We start from the raw sequence: 22932 nt of genomic DNA, 5'->3' as shown, positions 1-22932 counted from the left end.
ACCTCAGTGACTGAACCCCAGAAGATGAGCATTACCTGTGCGTGGGACCCCAGTGGTTTCCTGCTGGATGAAGACAGGAGTGCTCTCCTGGTTTTCTTCCACAGCATAGATGCTGATGTTGTACTGAACCCCTGGCATCAGGTCACTGAGTGTCACAGAGGTGGCAGTGTCAGGCAGGTTGAGCTCTGTGCTGCTGCCTTCCACAGAGGGAACGTAGACAATCCTGTAGCCTGAAGCAAAAGAAATATGTAATCCTCAGCACAAGCAGTAAGCACAAAGAATGCTAGAAATGAAGGCTGAACTGATCTCCCTCCTAAGCTTTGATAAAAATAGTCCTGAACTTCAGCAGGACCTGTGGCCTGTGCTCACGTCTCACCTACAGACCACACACTCACACCACCTTCCAAAGCACAGTCTGACCTGGGTTAGGACCTCTCTGAGGTCTGACATGTGGATTTAGGCCTGAACTGTTCTCATGCTCACTATGGATGGGTCTGGATGGCAGATACAAATATAAGGGCTTGTTTTTATTTAACACAAATCCAGAAGGAATTGTTTTACATCCAGCCTTCTGCATTGCTTGGTTCAGCCACTGAAGCCAAGGAAATGCTGAACTACCCATGTGCTTTCCAGCTGGTCTCTCTCTGACCAGGCAGAATCTTCCACTACCTTTGTCCCAGAGTTATATTTTCCTTTTCACCTACATTTTAGGTTCTACCAATAATGCAGAATAAGGGCACTCCAACAGGACAAACCTGTGATTGGAGCCTGTGGTCTGCTCCAGCTGATGACAATGGATGTGTCATCCACACTTTCCACTGTGTGGTCAGGTGGTGCATCAGGAGCTGTTTAAGACAATGAACACAGGAGGACAGCAAGTGTGAGGGTCAGAGGTAACAAAAAATCTTGAGCAAACAGTAACAACAGCTTTCAAAGTGCAGCAACAGCCAACCACACATACCTGTAGTCTGTGAAGTAGACAGGATGAGATTCTGCTCTCCCTCTTCAGAGATCTGGTAGACATTAACAATGTACTTGCGACCAGGAAGCAAGTCAGGGATGTTGACAGAAGTGGCTGTGCTTGGAAGATCTGAGGAAGGCAGGAGAGAAGAGTTTGGTTTAGCAATTCCATCTTCTTGCTTTCTCTCCAAATTCAATAATTGAGAAGCCTGTTCTAATCTGGGCTGAAGCACAGTCTTCCAGCAATAAAACAGCAGTTTCTCTGCACTGTGTTTGGTTCACCTCAGAAGAGTTGTGTGGACAGTTGGGACCAGCAACCAAGGGATATTGCAGGGCACCTTGAGCAGCAGCCCCCTGCACAACCATCTCAGCTGAACACTCACTTCATACCCTGACTGTTGAACTTTCAGTACAGAAATATATGGAAAAACTTTCACATGAGTAGGTTATGTGGAAACACTGACTCATGAGTGAGAAGAATGACATTATGAGGGCTGGTGAACTTCTTTCCCTTCTCCCAGATGTCCACCTACGTGCCAGATGTAGAAAACTCCCCAAGAAGCAGCTCCTTGCTGACCAGACTGAAGCCAAGCATCTTAGGGGAAACTAGGAATTGCCTTTCAATCTGCCTGTAAACCTCTTGTCTGACAGGCTCAGGAGCTGCTTCACAGCTCAGCTCAGCTGTCTGAGCAGAAAGAAAGGTGGTGACAGTCCTGGCAGTCCCCACAAGAGCCACTTCTGCTCAGCGTCCAAGCCTGTGAGTTCAGGGGAGCAACAGCCCAGGGAGAATTATTAGGTCAGGAGATTGCTGCTCTTTTTGTCATGTTCTTCTACCATACTCATGTCCCAATAACTATTATAACTTCAAATGCTTGAGGGTGAGGTATTGCTATTACCACTGTTTAGACAGGAAAAAGAAATTAAAATGAAATTACATGTAGTGGTGCCATGGGCTCTACAGTAAATGTTAGAAAACCAGTTTCAATTCCTGTGTCTGAGTCCAGTGCCTTTAACCAGCTTCCCAGCTCAGCTAAATTGCCACATTATCAAAGACGAGGAAGATCTGATCCAAACAAAATAACTGACAGAGCAGACTGGAACATGAGATATCCATGAGGTAACAAGAAGCCAAGAGAGGGCATTTGGGAAGGAGTTCTCTCTGTCCATTCTGATGGAAGGACAAAGGTATGCCAAAGGAAATTAGCCAGGAGGCAGGTTCAAAAAAACAGATTTGGTTCTCTTCTCATCTGAACTGCTGCTCATTTTAGGATGCTGTGGAAGCCAGTAACTTTACATGATTGCAAAATGGAAAAAAAAAAAAACCCTGAGCAAAAGAAATGAAAAGAATAATTATATCTACTCAGAGTTATTACTTATCCACCACTCCTGGCTCAGGCAGTTTTCCTCTGCAGAATTCTGGGACAGTATTCTGCGGGGATATTGCTATTTGCTTGCCTTGTTCTCTTACAGCTATTAATGGAGAAAAGACAAGGAACTGAGTTTTTAATCCAAGCTGCTCTTGCCACTCTCACATCCTAACTGAATCCTGCTGAAAGACAGGGAGGTGCTCACTGTGATGTTCACACCAGCTCTACTGAGTGCCACAGAGCAGTGGTGCCCTGACTGTGAGCAGTGCTTTGCCCTGGCACACACAGCATTGTCTCACCAAGGTACTGGGGCTCGTCACCCTCCTCGCTCAGCTCGTACTCAACACGGAATCCAGAAACGGTGTCAGAAGCAGAAACCCAGGAGACAACAAAGCTGTTGGATGTGATTTCAGTGACGGATTCGGAAGTAGCAACCACGGGAGGAAGAAGAGTTGTCTCTCCTGAAACAGTGTTGCCTACCAGAGAGAGGAGAGAGAGGCTGCATTAAACATCACTACACTTTTGTGTTAAGTGGGATGCACAAAGCCAAGATGTGGGTGAAGGAGATCAGGTTTTCCTGGATGCCCCCTGCTCAGCTCACTTGTCACTGCTGTGGTGCTAGTTGTGGTGAAATCAAAGCGGGTGACTTCTTTGTGGCCATACTGCTGGACACTGATGAGCTGTCCCTCATAAATCACACCAGGCTTCAGGCCTGAGATGGTGTACGAGTTCCTGTGGCCAGGGATGGTGGCTTCCTTCCACTGCCTGCCTGAGTTTTTCTGCAAGAAAAAGGACACAAAAGGACACTCAGATAGTGAGAGACTCCCTAGGCTGCAGGCAGGGCAATCTACTGTCCTAACCTGCTGTGTGGTTACTACTCACTGTGATATTCAAACACAGGTGTGACTTGAATGGCTTTAGTGCACAGACAGAATCAAGTCAAAGGAGATGAAAAAAGTATGCCAAGAAGCAGGACCAATGGCATTGAGTTATTAGGTTTTACAGGGGTAAACTAAAAACAACCTAGCTGTGAACTTTACCCTTTAAAAGGAGCATTACTTGTTATAAATTCAACTCATTCCTTCACCAAAAGCACAGCAAAGCATGAAGTAGTGGCTGGAAAAGATACTTTTGAAGCCTGTTCATAATAACACTCTAAGCCATCATCTGAAAACAATATACAGAGAGGTTCTTTCCTTCTACCCTGTGTTTGAACTCTATGGGAAGCTTTAAAATAATGCTCCATCCTCTGAGGTTTGTACTCCAATGCTTTAAAGTCCATTTCATTCAGGCCTTCATCCAAGATACACTGAAATCAGTAAAAAGACTTGAGTGCCTTTGGATCAGGGCCTTTATTGTTCTCTTAATAACAGGCAGCATTGAGGTACTAATGCTCTTAATCATTAAGTGGTCTTTTGTGAAGCTGTACTCAGGGGAGCTGGAAGACAGCTCATCTGCATTGGTTAAACCAAATCATTCCTCACAGAGGAACCAGCCAATGAGCTGTGGTTAACCAGTTTTGGTTTAGATGTTGGAGAAGATGGGAGTGACTGTTTATTTAATCCTACACAAGCTGTTTATGACTTCATATCCTAGTCATTTTTACCTCCACATTAACAGAGTAAAATGTATCCCGGTAGTCTCTGGATATGCACATATTACTAAAACAGCATTTCTTTGGATGAAGAAGCTTCCACAAGGATTTACATTCCTAAGGATATAAACTTGTCTGCTTGCTGTACTAGTGCTTTGTTTAATAAAATACTTTATAAACACAGCAACCAGTGAAATTTGGGCAAGAAAACATTAAGTGTTTATATAGCATTGGCTCTCCTTGATGCTCAAGAGTAGCTGTTGACCTCAAGAGGCCAAAGACACTGAATAAGCAACTCAAGTTTGCTGAAGTTGTGTCAGCCACTTCTTTCAGACACCAGAAAAAGCCAAATAAAGTTCTCTTGAGGAACAAATTATGACAGATGTGGCACTCACAGGTCTCCAGCGCAGGATGTACTGGGTGATGTGAGATCGTTCAGGAGCATTCCACTGGATGGGGTGGGAGTTTGGCTGATTGGTACTCTCTGTGATGATCACCTGAACAGGTCCAGTTGAGCCTGAAAAAAAAAAAGAGTTGCTGGTTTTAACTTGCTGAGGATGTTATGGAGTCATCAAAAAGCAAGAAAGCTGCATGGCTGGCATGGTATTTCTATACATGGGAAATCAGTTCTATTGTCTTTCTATCCTTCATTGCTACCTAGAAAACCAGTGAGTAAGAATAAATTCTGTGGGGAAGCTAATGTGCACTCCTCTAGGTCCATTTCCTGTAAGCTACCAATCAAATGGAAAATGGGAGAGGTCTAGTACAAAAAAAGTCTGCAAAGCAAAGCCTTGCTGTTCAAAGAGACAGGGGGAACTTCTCAGCAAATAACTGTTTTCTTTACTAATATCTTCTGAAATGGAGCAGGGAAGCTGATAAAAACCATCTGCCAAATCCAGGTCTAATCACGCAGCATGGTGAGGGAAAATTTCTGGTCTGCCACTGAATATACCATGAAAATAGACACTAATCTTCTACTATTTTACTAAATTTCTCAATCAGTTCATTTGAAACACTGAATTTTCCTGACTCTGCAGAGGACTCCACAGATAAGTGAGACATTTCTTCTGGACACAAACCGCACCAGAAGGGTAGGTGGAAGTCCTGAGACAAAAGAGGTCCATGAACCAATGAAAATACAAGTTCTGCAGTGCTCTAATGCTTAGGACTATTGAATGCATGCAGCTAGGTCAGCTCAGGCCTATTTCCTCCAACAAGCTCTCCGATTGAGGAGGACACGTTTTATGATCCTGTGGTTGTCTTTTCAGAGAACCTGGGCTCACTGGGGAGGTGTCACTGAACACTCAGCAGCACTGTCCTCATGTTAGTTCTCAGAAAATCTCAGCAAAGAGATCCCTGGAATTTGCAGAAAAGTGTTTAAGCCATTAAATAGCTGCACCCTCACCCCATTCCCAACATTTCTAATAATAATTTATTTGGACAACCATGTAACATATATACGTGTTCCCCATTTAACAGGATTTCTAGAAAAACAAACTTGTGCCCACAGGCAGAAAATTTCAAAGCTCACCTAACCCCAAACCTACATTCAGAAACATTAGATTTGGTTTATTTACACATTTTCAGTCACTCTTGTGTCTAAAGCAGCCCCAAGCCTAGTCTCCAGGCTGGAGGCATGCATATTTCACATAGCTCAGGGAGATGTTTGTTTAAGCAGTCCAACAGGAGTAAATGAAGCTCAGCAAGCCTTAATATTTCATCTTATTCAGATTAAGACAGTGGCAGTTGCAACCTTGAACAGGAAAGTACAGAAGTTCCCCTCATGTTCTGTTCAGGGAACTGAAGCTGAACAACCAACAAACAGGCATTGCCCATTCCTATAGAGTTCCTGGAATTGCCTGGACAAACAAGAGTTCAAATATTTAATGTCTTTGGGGCACTGAACGGGAAAAACATTTTCTTCCATGATGGATTTTGCTTCTGCAATAAGTGGAAAAGGAAGAATCACACATGTGAGTTTCAGGAAATATAAGCTGAAGATCACACGTGTGATATCACTAAATACCAGGAGGCAATGTAAACCCAAGCTGTTGTGTGCACTGAGGGTCATTCTCTGAACTAACCCTGGCCTTAGGAATAGCTGCAAACAGCCTGAGCCCCTCTTTATCAACCCCTGATGACTGCTTGTGTCTGCCAAGGGACAGGGAGAACCTGTTCTGCTTTAAAAGGAAACCAAAATGCATTCAGTACAGAAACCTGAACAGGTGAGGGGTGCGAAGCTGCTCTTCCTCAGGTCTCACTCAGCAGGTGAGATCATTCTCTGTTGTGTTTCTTACCTGGGTAGGTCTGCAGAGGTTGGCAATGCCACTCTCCAATCCCACGCCCATAGCAGTAGCACTGGTATCTGACCCCATGCACATACTTCTCCCAGGAGTCTCCAATCTGGTAGAATGTGCGGGTTTCTGAGTCCTGGCACTGGTCTGGAGGCACAAGAGGGACAGTTCACACTGGGTGTTACTGAAACCACAGTGGGTTATCTACAAAATAGTCCCAAAAGCAAAGAAAGTCCCCCCTTTTTGCACAAAGAAATGCAGCACTGAAAATATAGGCACATAAAGTGGCAATAGAATTAGAGTCTCAAATCAAGGTTCTTAATATAGCACTGCATGTCTTAAGTTGGGTATTAGGGGGCTAATTCAGCTGTGATGCATTTCAATGGAGTGTTCCTTCTAGAAAGAATTTCATCCACTCTGGAGCTCAATTCTGCCCTGGCCAATTGACTTCATCTCTCATCCAAAGCTAAACCATGCTGCTCTCAAGGAGATCAAAGCCAAAAATTCCTCCTGCCTTCAGAATTCATTTACGCTTTACTAGTCCCCAGAATGTTTTTATTTTCAGTAGAATCTTTCCAGATTTACCATTGTATAAACCAAAGGGGAACAGATCAGATCCTGAAATCAGCTGAATTAGTGTAAATACAGCACAGTACAGCACTTCAGCACACTTTCTACCCTGACAACTGCATGTATGCCTGGCTCCACAGAAATTTTCAGTGAGAACCAGCATTATGTTTGCTTGGATAAATAAGAGCTTTGTTTAGAGAGAGACAACAAAATTAAAATTTAATTTCACTTATACAGATAGCTGAAATCATCCCCCCACCCCCTTCTTCAAACTAGTAATTTTCAGGAGCTTTACAATCTATGTTCCTTGAGTAAACACGTACAGATACTACTCTTAATAAAGCAGAGCTTCACAAATCGCAATTTTCAATAGATTTTCTTGGCAATAGTTTGAAGCTCTCTTGGACTTAGCAACTGCAAACCAAACAGCCAGGTCTTATCTTCCAATCAAGGTTTGCTAGAGAAGGGGAGGGAGGAAGAAGACATGAAATCTCCTTCCTGCAGAGAACCATGATGGTTTTAGGTAACCTCCAGAGCACTATTAACATGTGTTCTCATCCTGAGCTTTCTCTCTTTGCTAGAACAAAGGGCAGCCAAAAAATCAATTCAGTCCAAGGTAAGTTAATATATATCTGGTGCCCCTTCCTCAGTTCAGGGAGAAAACTTTGAAAGATTTTAGGATAGAGAAAGGCAAGAAAACTGATCCTAGCATCAGGGCCCAGCTGCATGTTTTATCAGTGTTCAGGCTGAGAGCCCTGCTAAGCTGACAGCTGAGGTACCAGAATCCAGCCAAATGACCCCAGCCTGAGGCTAACTGCCCTGCTACCACCAGCTGCTACATTTTACACCATATGCTTGCCACAGTCGTGGTTCTCCTGTGGCAGGTGTGATAACCCAAGCATATGTCCTTAAATTAACCAATGTCCTCTCACTTACCCTCCAGCAAATGCAGTGTAGCTTCTAGTTTTGCTTTTGTACAATTCAGGACAGAAAGTGGACAAAGACTGGGCCCAAACTCCCACACCAGTTTGTCCATACCACAGCCAGTTTGTACAGAGGCACAAAGTGTGTCTGGCAAGGGGGGACAGCCAGTGACTCACCAACAGGATCACACTTCCATCTGCCCCGGCCCTGGCCAAAGCAGGTGCAGTTCAGCATGTGCCCCTCATCGTGGCGCTTGTGGAAGGTCTGGTTCACGTCGTAGGTGATGCCATCCACAATGCACTGGTCTGGGGGAGAGAGGAGAGATCATCAGCAATGGGTCTAAGCATTGAGACAGAACCCTTCTGCCTGGAACATCATTCCCTTGCTGGATCAGCACACAGACTGACCATGACCAGCTCCATCCAAGGCAGAGAGGAGCCCTCCTTTCTGTACTCTGTGACCTCCACAGTGCTGCACACACAGCCCTGCTCCCAAGTTCACCTGTCAGCACTGTACAAATAAGAAACAGTTGCAGAAAAGAGGTCTGTAGGACACAATCCAGCTACAGAACTGCCTCTTTGTTCATTTAGACATATTCCACGTGTGAACAAAACTCTAAGCCACCACACTCCGACCATCTCCTCTGAGGAACATCTCAGCTGAAACTCCTCAGCCTCAAACCACTGCAACTACACAAGGAGAAAAGGGCTGTTCCAAATTTATGAAGATACAATGAAGAAGTACAGCCATCCTCATGGTGATATTCTGCTGGGTATCTCTGCTACCCTCTGTAGTAATTTGAAGGTAGAGGCTGATCTTTTACACACAGAAGATGCTGCTGGTGCTTACTCTTCCCTCATAAGACAGTAACCAGACCCCATGCTGTAGTACAATGGTATCACTGTTAGGTCCAATGTCCATCTGGGATCTGGCCCAGAATTCCTAAAGCCAGTCTAATCACAGCAAGGAGCAGAAAGACAAAACAAACATGAAAACAAGCCCAGAAGCAAGTTGTTTTGTTAAGTGGGACCCAAGAGACCCAAGTTCAGGTCTGGAGTCAATCCTGGACCAGCTGTCCTTGGGGAAGTGAGTCCATGATTCCCATGATTTTATTCTCCATATTTTCCCACACCATGGGCACAGCATCTGGATAAACCAAGGAGTGCTCAGACTCTCCTGCAGGCACCAAAGTCTGGCTGCTGGGTTTAAACAGCTCTACTCAGATAACCTTTGCCTTTTGAAAAAGCAAAGTATCTCTACCCTCTCCTCAGCAAGAAAGACCACTTCAACTCCAGAACAGAACTGCAGAGAACTAGCTGTGTAAGTGGAAACAGGACATGCACAGCCCAGAATTTTGAGCAGTGCCTTTCAGGCTGAAGGGAACACGTTTAAAAAACCCCTTCCAAGGCCCTTGAGCAAGCCTTTCCCTATAAATTATATCCCACTTCAGCAGTGGTGTTAAAAGAGTCCTTTCTTGGCCTCTTGACAGCAACCCCCCTGCCTTTTCCAGACATGAAGCCAATGCTGTGAGCTAGCTGTAGGATGATCAAATGTCTGTCCTTTTAAGTCTTCTTTTTTTGGTATTGCTTAAGTACTTCTCCACTTGGACCACTCACACAAATGAGTAAATAAATAAGAGTAATCTCCATGCTTTCCTGCCAGCCTTTCATATAGATTAGCCAGCAAAAGGCTAATCCAGCACAAAGGAATTGAAAATTTCACTGCAGAACAATAAAACACAACAGCTCTGCTTTCAAACTTCAGAGTAGTCTGGAGTTTTGTCTGTTCTTGAGGTGGGGAGGTGCCTATACTGAGCTCCATGTAAAATCACAGTGCTGCCAACTCCTAAAACCAGACAAAAGGAGGGAGGGATACCACAATCAAGACAATCAACGTTTGCTTCTGCTTCAGAGCCTGTAAAGGCTGGAATATACTTTTCCAGCACATAAACAAGACAAGAACTTCACAGCTCCTCTAATCCCCTTACTACTCCAAGGAGTAAACAACAGTTCTTGAGTCTGGGCTTGAGCCCAAAATGACAGAAAAGAATACCAAGTTCTCCCACCTCCCACTTTGACTGAGGTGGTGATGCCAACATGAAATTCAGTACCTCTGAGCTGTGAATAGGCGATGCAGGTCCATTCTCCACGGCCATTTCCTACACAAGTACATCTCATCATGTGGCCCATGTCATGCTGCTTATCCCACTGGTCCCCAACACGGTACATGACACCATCGTTGGTTGTGCAGATTTCTTCATGGGCTGGGTGAGAAGAAAGCAAGAGGATATTCATGAGGCCAGAATTTACAAGATTTTGAGGACTGAGACCATTTGCAATGCCCCTTCATACCAGGTAGTAGTTTCTGCATCTTAACAAGGAAATTTTAGGCACACACTCAAATTTAGGTTCTCCAGCAGATCTACACCAGCAGATCTGATGGTATAAAATTCTGAAGTTTTCAGCTGTAGAAGTATCTACTGTTGCAAAATCCTGTGCAAAATTAGTTGGATTAGTTTATGAACTGGTTCTATTCTTAACTTTGTAGAAGGACTCAAAATCAGAATTACAAGGAGTATCAGAGAAACTTATAGGAAAAACTCCAAGCACCCAACATTATCTGAAGAAGTGGATGAAAGACAAGAAAAAAATTAACAGTAAACTCCAGCAAGTCTCACAACAAAAAAGTAAGTTAAATTCACCAAAAGATTTGACAAAAATAACTTCTACTGACAACTATTACTTGTGACAGAGTATGGAGGAGTAAAGAAATAGTTTAATTTAAAAAAAGAAAAATAAACTAACTAGTATCATGGAGTATCAGGGACTCACACCAGCTGAAGAGCATGCCTACCACTGGCTTGTAGCAAAGAAGTAATGAAAATTGCCTTCTCCTGGCACTGCTAAATCTCTGCTAGAGGTGGTCAGTGGGGAAAAAAAGGACAAAAGAAAACTTCAGAAATGCCTTAAAGGGCTTTGGGCTGAGACTCATTAGAAGTCATCAATATCTGACCAACAACAGAGATCTTCACTTTCCAGCTCAAAGAACCAGGTGCTCCATGAGCCCTTTATGGCTCTCAGCCTTACCAGCCATGGGGCAGAAGCCAAACTTCTGGTCAGCATCGTAGTTCTCTGTGGTTCCACACCACTTCATGTTGTCCCTCCGTCCCTCGGAAGTGCAGTCGGTGTAGTTGCGGTTGTTGTACAGGAAGGGGAAGTGGCACAGAGCACCATTGGAATTGCCACCCCGTGTCTGGACCAAAACTGTACAAAAAAATGAAGGGAACAGATGCAAATTCAGCCTGCACTCTCTCTTAGCATGCATGGAAGAGCTTGGAAAACAAAGCTCTCGCACTACTTTTTCCCATGTGTGCCCTGTATATAGTCCACAGGCCTCTTTTCTTGGCTTTAATTAATTCAGATGTGGAAACATAAGCTTTGCATGAGGTCAGCTCAGTTCAAGCTTTGCTCTGGAATGAGCTGCAGAGCCAGCCATGGGAATTCCCAGGAAACAGGGAAAACCAAAGCTTACTGTGCTTGGGAAGTAGCTTTGTAAATGCCTTCTCCCAAGGCCTAGGGAATGAAATAAACTCACAGCTCTCAGCATACCTGCATTATCTCTGAAGCCATTTCCCAGTGGTGCCCCTCAGCTCTAAGGAAGCCTTCACCCTCAGGAAAGGGTTACAGCTCAGTTATGTACAACAGGACAAGTCAAAACCCCTCTGCAGGCTGGAAGCTTCATGTTTTGCAAGCAGCAGTGGAAAGAGGGCTGTAATAATCTACCTGAACTAATCACCTCTTGAGCAACTCTGCTTTACAAATATTAGAGAACAACAAGACATCTACTGAGATTTTTCTATATCACATTTCTCTTTTCCACAGTGTACCACAAGAAGCCTCTCTAAAACATGAACATGTACATGAACAGGGACAGTGTTTGGGTGGTTTTTTTGGGTGTTAGTTTCTTTTTGTAAAAATAAAGTATCATAAGTGCTGCAGAAAAAGGTTTGACTTTTATCAGGAAAAAACAACCAAAGTAGAACAGAATTTTAAAGAAAGTGTCTATGCAGTGTAAGAAGCAGTATTTTCATGTGGGAACATGAAATATTCTTTCCAAGGTCAGATCTCAAGAAGCTGCCTGGACACTGCTCCATGGATGTCTGACAGGCGCTCCAGGAAGTGCAATGACACAGGTAGACAGATCTGTGCTGTGAACACTCACCATCCACAGACAAGAGGCAATGCTGCTGCCTTAGTCATGCCCCAGCTCCTGATCAGTGACCACAAATCACATGAAGAGCACTGCTATATATGGCAGCCTGGCTAGACAGCCAGGATGGAGGGAGTGACAGGACTGCACAAACTGTACTCCATGGACATCCTCCTCTCTGCAGCCTAATATGGACATTTCTTGAAGCAATTCACCCAAGCAAAGCCAAAGATAAGCATCCTTTGGGCCAAAGCTCCATGACCAGGTACTCCCATTCTAAGGTCAGCTCAGAGAACAGGACTCCAAGGGGCATCTGCAGCACCCTCCAAAAACACCAAGAGCATACAAGCACTCTGTCACCAGGCAGCCCTCCATTCACAGCACTGCCTTGCTGCCTTGAGTCCTTCCAGACTGCTGGAATTGGTCAGGCAGCCTGTTCCTGTGTCCTCTGCTCCCTCCTCCATCCCTCCACCAGGGTGACATGCATGTGCAGGCCCTGTGAATTGAGCTCACCATTCTGCTCGGTACAGAAGGAGTATCTCCTGTCCTGCTCGAAGTTGGAAGTAGTGCTGCACCAGAAGTGCCCGTCCGTGCGCCCTTCGGTGGTGCAGGAATAGAAGGTCCTTCCATCGTAGGTGAAGGGCAGCACACAGGGCTCTCCATCAGAATTGCCACCGTACGTTTGGGTCACGGCTTCAGAAAGACAATCACAGCATTAGACTGCAGTGTAAAGCAATTCACAAATTTCAGGGCTCTAAAACAGCAACAGTCCCTCCAGGCCAAGCTGTTGGCTGCTGGGAACCCACACTGACTGCCAAGGAGCCGAGCCAATACACACCAAGAGACAGCTCCATAGCTGTGGCATTGCTCCACATTCTTTTCCAAACATATATTATTGCAGCTCCATTTGAATGAAGTTATTAATGCTGCTCCCCAAGGGCGCTGTTTCCCCGCACCAAGTTATAAATAGCTCACTGGGAAACATTCCTGCCCTAAACAACAAGGCTTCAAATAACCAAAACATTTCATCCCCACCTTGCACCTTTCTGCAGCATGTTTTCTTGAGAGGATATTTCTGACACACACATGAACAATGCTGCTCCCCAAGGGCTCTGTTTCCTCCTCAGAAGGTTATATACAGCTCACTGGGAAACATTGCTGCCCTAAACAACCAGGCTTCAAACAACCAAACGTTTTCTTTGCCACCTTGCACCTTTCTCCAGTACATCTTTGTCAGAGGATACTTCTGACATGCACACCAAGGGTTCTACTTGGAAATTAAGCCACAGGACAGTCCTAGAGACCTCACATCAGCTCATACCTATCTCCTGGCAGCTGACTCCATTGCCCAGGCAGGTGCACAGCATCTGCTGGCTGCCCTGTGTCTTGAGCCACTGCATGCCCACGGAGTAGACGACGCCGTTGTCGGTGATGCACTGCCCGTAGGGCTGGGGCTGGGGCTGCTGCGGCTGGGGCTGGTACAGCGCCGTCTGCACGTTCGTGATGCTGGGGGAGCCAGAGCCTGCAGCACAACGGGGCACAGAAGGGACATGTGGCACTCAAAGCTCAGCAACAGAAGGCTGCCATTAAGTGCTGAGATAATAAAACCTCAGGCACTCCAGCAGATGGAAGGCACGACACTCTTAAGCTTCCCGAGACGCGGCTTAATTATTCCACTTTGCAAATTTCAAAATTAGAAGAACGACTCCCCCTCTCTGCTAATGACAGCCTCTGGCTGCCAACCCTGTAGAGTGGCTTTAGAAAGCATTTAGAAAGTCTTTTTTCGTAGAATTGTTTAGAAAACAATTTTTTTAGGGAAAAAAAATTAGTTGAAGGAAATGTAGAATAGAAAAATCAAGATCAGTGACAAGAGAATAAAAATTACCAAGGGAGTAGGGAGATAAGGCAAAAAAGATTAATTTTGAATTTTTCATTGAGAAACAAGAAGAATAAATTCAAAATGTATTCTTTTACTCAGCAATTTTTAAACTTTGAATCAAAGTTTTTAGCACATTACCATTTGAAATAATACTGAGAGACAAAGAGGCTTGGTTTTGTGTACATCATATGAATTTTTCCTAATGATTCCCACAGGAACCCCCAAAAATTCAGCTCTGTTGAAATAGGGGAAGTAATAATGGAAACCCTTGAAAATACTGTCATCCTTGAAGCGTTACTCATTTTGAAGTTTAGACCTTCTGAGAGTTTTAAGTTAACCTGATGGTACCAAACTGTTAAAGGTCATTTACCAAGAAAAATTTAGTGCAGGCACTGCAGGAAAACAGAAGTTCTACATTGCACTCACTGATAAGAAACCTAGATCCTTAAAATGACAGAAAAAAGAATTTAGGAGCTGAAGAGGTAAACCTTGGGCAGAAAAAATATGCTACCCGTAAACTAGGCAATATTTCATACCAAAATTACAAGCTATCTCATGTACAGATACTAAACAGCATTGTATACATTCCTTGACATTTTTGGGTTTTTAAAGCTCAGCCATTAGTAGGTGTATTTATCATGTCAAAGAAACCAGATGGTCTCAGTGAGGTTTAAATAAAGGACATTTCAAGAAAGTTACCCTGAGGGGAATACATAAAGTTCAAACATTAACTTGGAGTGCCATGCTCCCAAGACAAAGATAGTTCCTGTGGATGCAGGGCCCTGGATGTGATTTACTGCCCTGTGATTGTGCAGGCAATCCCATCTGTATGTGCCAGCCCCACTTCTGCATGGAAACAAGGTACCAATTAATCTTATCTCCACACGCACTAACAAGGAGCATCTTCTGAACTTTGGCCCTCTTTGCTGCTGATCTTTCCCAGACAAGACTCCAAAATACTTGAATTAGGATGGAACAACTCAACACCAAGCCCTGACATGTCAAAACAAGCCATTCCTCTTCCCCTTCCCTATGCTCCATGACATGATGTGCCACTTACCAGTGCTGGTGGTGTGCAGGGCCGTGTGCCTCTCACACTTCCATTCTCCCCTGCCATTCCCAGTGCAGACACATTGCAGCAAGTTGCCACGGTTGTCCTTCTTGCTCCAGGTGTCTCCAATTCTGTAGGAAGTCTTGGTGTCGTGGTCATTGCAGCGATCTGTGTGAGGAACAGGACTCTCAGCTGGGCCTGCACTGGGCAGCTTCCAGCACTCCACCAAACAAGCTCATCCACTAAAGCCTGAATTAAAGGTCCACATCACTTTCTAAAGCCCACTACTGCAATTCCTGCATGCACTAAACTGCACAGGCTGAGAGCATCCCAAAATCCTGAAAGATTTCCATTCACTTCCAGAACTGTGCTTTCACATTGCAGCCATTGTCAAAATGAGCAACTTTTTAAAGCCATTCTAAACTCATCCTGTCCAGCACACACCTTTAAAGCTTATCTTGTTTTAATGACCCTTTTTTGTCTTTTTAGAAAAAAACAGGAGTCTTTACAGCTTGGTCATTTCATACTATACACAGACGGTACATTTCAAGTTCAGGGTTCTCTCTCATCTGGAAGGGACTAAAACCTGTTTGAGGTCAACATGTAAAATCCCATTTCTTTCAAAAGAAGCCTGCATGAAGCTGCAGAGGAGTTAATACAAGCTGCTCAAGTAATACCAGGAGTACCAGACTTTCTAAATCTCTTTAATAACCCACAGCCCCCAGTGAATTGAGCAAATGGGTTCAAAGGACAGCACAACAAACTACTTTTGTCTGGATGCCAGATCCACATGGATTAACTAGTTCTTCTTCCATTACAACATTTTACCTTCCTATTCAAGGGAAACTTGATACAGTGGCTCAAATATAATCATGGATCAATGAACATGGATTTATGAAGAACTGTGGAAGGACAGACGCATTAAGCCAGATTGCCACTGAGAGAGCACATGGGACAGAATGTGAATGTAGAAAACACTGTGAATGTAGATTCACACTGCTAGAATGACCAGAAATTGGGCATTTGCCAGAAGTATGGTAAATTGGTGAGGTATTCTTCATGCAATTTTGCAAATGTGAAAAAAATGTGTCTAATGGACACACTTCTCAATGAAAAGCTGAAATGTGATGGAAGCAACCAGCTGTGATTCTGGAAAATGCTGGCCATAAAAGATATATAACAGCAGCACACACTTGAAGAGTAATGCCATTTTGTGGGCTAGAGGTATCATTTTATAGACATAAATTTGAATTTCTCTATTCAAATGTAATTGGAAAACAAAATGAAAAATGAACAGCTCCTTATACTGCAATTTCCCCCATCATACAACTGCACAGACCTGAGTGATGGAAAGAAAGCTACTGCCAAATGCATTTTATTAGTAGTAATAAGTCCTCCAAAATTCACAAACAACACATTCTGTTTTATTCATTCCCATTTGACAGCTAATGATTTTCCCCCACATGTCTTTAACAGACTTAATATTGTCAAGGCTGGGTTGATTTTTATAGCTTATTTCTTGACCAGCTCTCTCCAGATCTTCCATTTTCATCTCAACCCTCCTTAATGTCTTATACTTTACTGCTGCTTATATCATCAAGGCTGCTGTTTATATCAGCAAAAATCCATTATTTGTGTGCCCTAAGGCAACTGAATATGAGGCAATTGAAAGGCTACAGAAGAGTTTCTCAAACCTTGCATAACCAAGGTGTAAGGTACAAAGTTAAATTTTCTTGAGGCAACTGGTGTAAACCCGAGACAGAAGTAATGTCTTTGGTAGAGCTAACAGGACTGGAACAGAAGGTCAATAAACAAGCAAGATTTTGGGTTTTAAAAGTCCTGTTTGCTCTGCAAATACAAATAAAATAGAGTCTTTACGGTAATCTCCCATAATGATGCAAAAACTTTTTCTAAAAAATCACCTGTGCTGCTGGAGCAGGAAATGGGGTGGGAAAAGTGATAGGTGAGATGATAGAGAAGGCAAAACAAATCCTGGTTTAGCTAACAAATAAATTAAATAGTAATAGAGAGAAAGAAGTAAGAAAATATTTTAATCTTGCAGATCCTGCTGTTGGAAAGGGTATTTTACTTAAAAACCACTCAATTGTCCCTCAGAAGGCTCCTTGAAAGCACAGAAATGGACATCCTGGGCTAAATGCTCTGCCATTTTGCAGGCCAAGCCATTTCCCTGATTTCCTGGGAGATGCCTGGCTGTGGCTCAGCTGACATAAAGATTCCTTACACCTTTCTCTCTCCATGAGATTAAATCCCCAAATAATCCAGGCACCCTTGTCCCAGCACCAATGACCAGCTCTGGGGAGTGTTCCCAGACTGCAAATGGTGACCAAGGCACCACCACAGGCCTCTCTCCCCTCATCTACTTCCCGCCATTCCTCAGGGGACGCCCGTCCCTCTCAAACTACTGGTACTTGCACAGGGCAGGCGAAGGAATAACTTTCCTTTCCCAGGAAAATAAGCAGGAAAATAAAAAAATAAGTAAGTTAAATAAAGTGTAGGCTGGCACTTACTTCTGGAGGTGCAGGTGATGCGGCCGCTGCCCTCACCGAGGCAGGTGCAGTCCACCATCATCCAGCCCTGGTAAGGCTTCTCCCAGGTCTCTCCCACCACATAGGATGTCCCGGCGGTGTTGTCGTAGCATCGCTCAGCTGTGAGGGGAAAGCAGATCAGAGCCCACCCAGGGCATTCCCACACGGGGACACCTCAGGGAGGATGAGGAGAAAGGGCCCACACGGCCTGAGGGAGAAGGAAGGAGCAGCCACTCACCCACAGGCTTGCAGGTCCACTCGCCCTTGCCGTTGCCCAGGCACACACACTCCAGCATGTAGCCGCCCGTTTCGTGGGGCCGGCGCCATGTATCGCCGATCTTGTAGGACTGGCCGCCCTCATGGCAGCGATCTGTGGTGGCACAAGGGGAAGATGAGGTGAGGGACACGCCAGGGACAGCATGGTGGTGACAAGGTAAGGGCCATCTGGCCAGGGGCAAAGGGGGGTCAGCTGGGGTAAGGGGCAGCAAGAAGGAGGAGGGACCCGGAGGAGAATGAGGGGGAACCTCGGCCTGTAAAATGGCGCTCCACATTTCCCACCATTTTCTGAGGGAGCCCACTATTTTCTGCACTTCCCATGCCCTGTCCTCTTCCCTCAGGTAACTTCTCCATGTTCCAAACCCCAGCCAAAGCCTGGCTGGTGAAAAGGGAATGCCAGGGAGTGATGAGGCCCTGTTTCTCCCTCAGGCCCTGTTTCTCCCTCAGGCCCTGCCCTCAGGCTGAGGGCTGGCGAGAGAGGGTTTGCCTCCATCTTGTTTGAGGCAGCGCCACTTGGGCTTCTCTGTGGCCATTCATGAGGGACATGGTGGCCAGGACAGCATGTGGTGCTTGGTGTGACAGCCCAGTGGGAAATCAGACCTCTTTTGTGACAGCCTAGTGGGAAATCAAACCCCTTTTGAGGTTTGGAAAGCCTGCCCTGGAAAGGCAGATTCCCACCCAGCAGTGCCCCACAGCTCTGAGGCAGCCTAGGCTGAGGGAGGGCAGCACGGTGCAGGGCAGTTTGCAAACACTGGGTTTGTTTCTTTGGAAGAATCCAAGAAAAAAGAAAAAAAAAAGAAAAAAACACTCACATCCCATCATTTATTAAGAGCCAGTAAAATGTTTTGTGGGCTCATTTGTGAAAGCAGGGAATCTCAGAGCTCTGAAGATTGATTCAAAGCCAGTTGCAGTCAGTGAGACTCTCCAGTGAGCTCTAAACCAGGCTGATGATGAGGAAACAAGGCTGCTCTTACACTCGCAATTTCCTTACTGACTCTTTTTCTTACAACACTTATCATCCCTGCCCAATAAAGTGCCATTAAATTCAGAAGGGTTCCAGCTTTACTTGTTAGATTTAATGCATTATTTTTTTCCCATGCTACAATGATGGCTGGTTTCCGAGTCCTCTGTGGCAACACTACTAGGGTCTGCATGTTTGTCTTAAACAAGAAACTGGATACTTTTAACAGCAAGACTTTTCTCAAAAGGTACCTCAGAGACTTTGAAATCTCAGTCTAAAAATCCTGACACACAGCAATCTTCCTCTGGGCTCACAGAAAGTCCAATTATGAACTAAGGGGAAATTGTGAACAATTCAGTGACTCAATAAGGAAAGGATTTCCAGACAGAGATGTGAAACAGGAGCTGGGGAGAAAGGACCAAGGGAAGAGAGGGAAGAGCAAGAGGAAAGTATGGGTCAGGCTAGTGAAAAAGGAGTTGCAGAAACATGTTAAGCTGCTGTCTGGATATCAAATCCCAGTTCCCTTAGAGACAAGTGTTGATGACATTTCTGGAGGATGAAGGACTGGCTCTCAGGTAGCATTCATTTATTATCATTTATTCTGAGTAGTCCCATTAATGCTGACTGTGTTATTTTGACCCACCAGCTGCAAAGCAGACTTTTTCTCCAGTCAAAAAACTACTTTTATACTTGCACCTCTGAAGATGTAACACACTCTAGTACATAATAAGTTACTAGCCTGTATGGCTGGACACTAACAGTAATTTTTGGCCGATGCCTTCTCACATAGCACTTGACCTCTTAAATAAAAGAGGAGTTTGGTTGTGCAAATGTACACGGGACAAGGACTTTTAATTTTAAAGCTTTAGTGGGCTTTGGATTAAACCCCATGCAACTGTAGCTAACAGGCACTGGGAATAGTGTGTAAATTGCTCTGGAAAATATGACTCTAAGGAACAATAGCTCTAGGAAGAGGCTCTTAGTTACATACTGGCAATGGTGCAGCTGATTCTCCCACGTCCAGCTCCAATGCAAGTACAGTCCCAGATCATGGAGTCCTTGGGGCGCTCATAGGTCTCCCCAACCCGGTAAGTGGATCCAGTGTATTTGTCAAAGCAGGTCTCTTCAGCTATGAGGGAGAAAAAAATATAATAAAATATTCAGCTTCATGTAACCACACCAGTAACATGCACAGTCAACAGAAACACATTCCTTGCCTCCTCACACGGATACTCCTTTTATCCTGGGGAAGAATGCCTATCAGTCTCCTCTTTCCTCATGGGATGAAAGAGCAGAGAGGAAGTTGGGTGAAATTTGCCCCCTCAAGGCCCCCATGATGCTCAACAACCTCAATAACCTCTTTTTCCCTCCCTCAGGGAACCAAAAGTTGCACATGGCAGGCATGCCTGAAAGCATCAATCCCAGCTGTTTGAAGCCAACAGGAGGGAGCAAACAACCCCTGGAAACTGTGTGCTTTGTCATGTTAATCCTCCTCGCTCTGACTTAGCAAAAACTGAGTAGATTAATCCCAAATTCTGCAGCAGTCCCACCAAAGTCAACAGCAAAGTTCACTCATTTTGTATTGTTCACACTGATGCACAGGTGAGTGATTACAGAACATCAGTGCTGCCACCAGACTCAAGATGTGAAGCAGAACAACTTTCTACACTGCTGGGCAGATAAAGTTCATTGTGGCATAAGGAAAACTTCCTACTGGACTTCAAAACTTAAAACTTGGGAATCTCTGCAGGGGAAGAAAAAGTAGATTGAAGCCTCTTTTATGGAGTAAGGGGACAGAGTACCCCTTAAAATACTCCAGTCGTGAGGCAGACAGCACACAAACCATGCAGAACAGATGGCTGAGATGCTCACATCTGTCTTACATGAACACTATCAGCCAGGAACCAGCTTTTCATCTCTCCTATCTCCAGAGCAACATAAAGGAATTATGGCTAACCAGTGGCTTCAGACCAATAAATACAGATAGATTGCATCTGATAAACTGAACTACACCGAATCCTGGAGAGACTCATCCTCCAGCAGACCTCACATTTAAACTTCTTTCTGTTCCCTAAACTTTTTCTGCACAGACTAAACAATCTCATTTTACACTCAATTATAGAAAGCTCACAGCACGGCCGGGAGGCTGTGGAAAGTTCTAAGTTGAAATATTTTTAAACAAGCTGACGACACTGCACAGCTATGAAAAGTTGGGGTGAAGCAATCAAACAGAGCAGAGCCAGAGCTGCAAAGTGACTCCAGATTTGAACTTCCCAATGCGAGTCCAGGAGTCAGTTCAGTTCATTATAAAGAAGAGGTTGGCTCCAAAATTAATGTTTAGATCCAATCCTCCAGAGAGATGAGTGATGTTTGGCTCAGGGTTCTGGTGGCAGGCCCATCGCTAATGAAAAGCATTTCTTAAAAATCCCAAGCCAGATCTTCAGTGTAATTGAGTGTAGATCCCATTACTGACCCTAAGTACCAAACTTCAGTGGAAAGCCTGGGCTGCCAGCCCTAACTCGTACAAGGCTTGGCTTACTCGGCACCAAAAGCCGCGCTGGGGTCTCGACGCAGACAAAAGGGGCCACCAAACTTACGTTCGGGCTTGCTCTCGCAGTTGAACCCTCGGCTCCCACCGTAGCAGGTACAGACCAGAGTGTTCCCCAGGTAAGTGCGCTCCCACTGCTGGTTTATCTGATAGTACCGTCCATTGTCATAGCAGGTCTCTGGGGGGAGAGGAGGAGGAACGGGGCGCAGAGGGGGTAGAGAAAGCAAAGTTCGGCGTTACCGAGGGCAGCAGCCGGGAGGGAAAGGGCGCGGGGCGCACACGTGTGCGGGTCCGCCGAGCCGAGGGGCGGCTACGGGCGAGCTCGGGGAATCAGACAAAGCGCCCCGGGGCCACCGGCGCTGCCGTGCCCTGCCCCTGCCCTGCCCGCGGGCGGTACTCACGCTTTCCCTGCGCGGCGGTGCCCTGCGGCAGCGAGGTGGTTTGGGTCTGCGCCTGCCGCCGGCTCTTGCCGCCGGCCCCGCGGCGATGTCCCCCCGCCGCCGCGGCCCCTAGGCAGAGGGCGAGCAGCGCCAGCCGCCACACGGTGCGGCCCGGCATCCTGGCACGGCTGGGCTGGGCTGGGCTCGGCACGGCTCGGCACGGACAGCCCGACGGACGGCACGGCGCCGCTGCCGGGCGCTATATAGGGCGGGCTGGGCGGGAGGAGGCGGCCGCCGCCGCCCCAGCGCCCATTGGCCTCGGCGCCGCCGGGGGCCGGGCGGGGGCCGCCACCGCCCCGCCGAGCCCCGCCGGGGTGGGAGGCCCGGCCCCCCTCAAGCACAGCGGCCGTGCCATTTTGTAGAACATCTGGCTGAACAAAATGGCTTTTTTTGAAGGGAGAGGCAAACTTTTCTTTTTTTTTTCCCGTGGAGCAGCGCTGCCTGTAAGCGGATACTGCTCCGTTCAGGAGGAGTAATGTTCTGCACAGGGGAGAAGGTGAGGTGTAACATACGGGTTGGAAATAGCAACTCAGTGATGTTTTATCTACTGCTGGGAACTCAAGGTTAAAAGCTTTCACACCTCGCTTGGAAAAATCGGTGTCATTGCATGCCATTCAAAATAAATTTAACACCCTCTTTGTCTGACTTTATTTCTTGCTGTCGAAAATCAACTCTGAGAAAAAAAAAAAAGAAAAAAAGAAAGAAATACTAGGTGTTGAGCCTTTATTAAATAGAAGAGTTCTTCAATGTGATGTCCTAATGTAACCTTGATGTACATGAATTTTGTCAACCTCTTCCATCTGTCTTCTTCCCATGGGCATCTCTGCTGCTCTGGGGAGGGGTTCTTTTCCCTGGTTTGAAGGAACACTGCAAAGCAGAGAGTGTGTACAGTAAGTGTGGCTCTCAGGCTGCCAGTGAACAAAGCACAGTGCATGCCCCATTCTGGTACAGTGCCTGGACCAGCACCCAAGCTCAGACCATACAGGAAGGTTGTGTTTCATGCTTCTCACACTTATTTTGTCTTGGCAAAGGGATTGTTAATCTAAAAAGTCTGCTGCAGTTCCCAATGTATAAAAGCAACTCTTCAGACAAAGCTGAGTGTGAAGAAGCCTACAGTGTTTCCAGACATCTTTAAGGTGCACATCCACAGTTTTCCATAAGAGTTCTTCAGCATGTTGAGCCCCACGCTCTGGTTCCACTTCCTGCAAGCCCACTGTGTTCTCTTTACTTGACGTGCCAGCAGTAACATCACTGCTGGGATGAAGGCTATGGCAGCAGGCAGAGTACTGATCCAGTGCATGCCCCCTTCCAGG

At 45.6% G+C, this 22932-nt stretch overlaps 1 protein-coding gene across 6 annotated transcripts in view; it reads right to left on the bottom strand.

The window, feature by feature from the left end:
• The window catches only part of FN1 (fibronectin 1), a 52559-nt gene extending 30768 nt beyond the window's left edge, over positions 1-21791 (bottom strand). For 5 of the 6 annotated variants that reach the window (XM_071434319.1, XM_071434321.1, XM_071434322.1 and 2 more), the window contains exons 1-18: positions 21581-21790; positions 21229-21357; positions 19623-19760; positions 17633-17764; positions 17377-17514; positions 14858-15016; positions 13240-13440; positions 12432-12611; positions 10796-10972; positions 9820-9972; positions 7886-8014; positions 6219-6362; positions 4317-4438; positions 2929-3106; positions 2627-2803; positions 962-1090; positions 756-845; positions 36-230 (exon numbers count right to left, since the gene is read on the bottom strand). In XM_071434319.1, coding sequence (XP_071290420.1) covers positions 36-230; positions 756-845; positions 962-1090; positions 2627-2803; positions 2929-3106; positions 4317-4438; positions 6219-6362; positions 7886-8014; positions 9820-9972; positions 10796-10972; positions 12432-12611; positions 13240-13440; positions 14858-15016; positions 17377-17514; positions 17633-17764; positions 19623-19760; positions 21229-21357; positions 21581-21737 — 2728 coding nt within the window. In that variant the 5' untranslated portion in view covers positions 21738-21790. Of the gene's footprint in view, positions 1-35; positions 231-755; positions 846-961; positions 1091-2626; positions 2804-2928; positions 3107-4316; positions 4439-6218; positions 6363-7885; positions 8015-9819; positions 9973-10795; positions 10973-12431; positions 12612-13239; positions 13441-14857; positions 15017-17376; positions 17515-17632; positions 17765-19622; positions 19761-21228; positions 21358-21580 lie in introns of all 6 variants that reach the window. The other variant, XM_071434320.1, reaches the window with a different exon arrangement.
• Positions 21792-22932: the final 1141 nt, after the last annotated feature.

The sequence above is a fragment of the Agelaius tricolor genome, unplaced genomic scaffold (genome assembly GCF_023055355.1).
Source record: "Agelaius tricolor isolate 1412-34295 unplaced genomic scaffold, bAgeTri1.0.p SCAF_10, whole genome shotgun sequence".
NCBI classification, from domain to species: domain Eukaryota; kingdom Metazoa; phylum Chordata; class Aves; order Passeriformes; family Icteridae; genus Agelaius; species Agelaius tricolor.
Note: the sequence above shows the minus strand (reverse complement) of the source record. Positions and strands in the feature narration are given on the sequence as shown.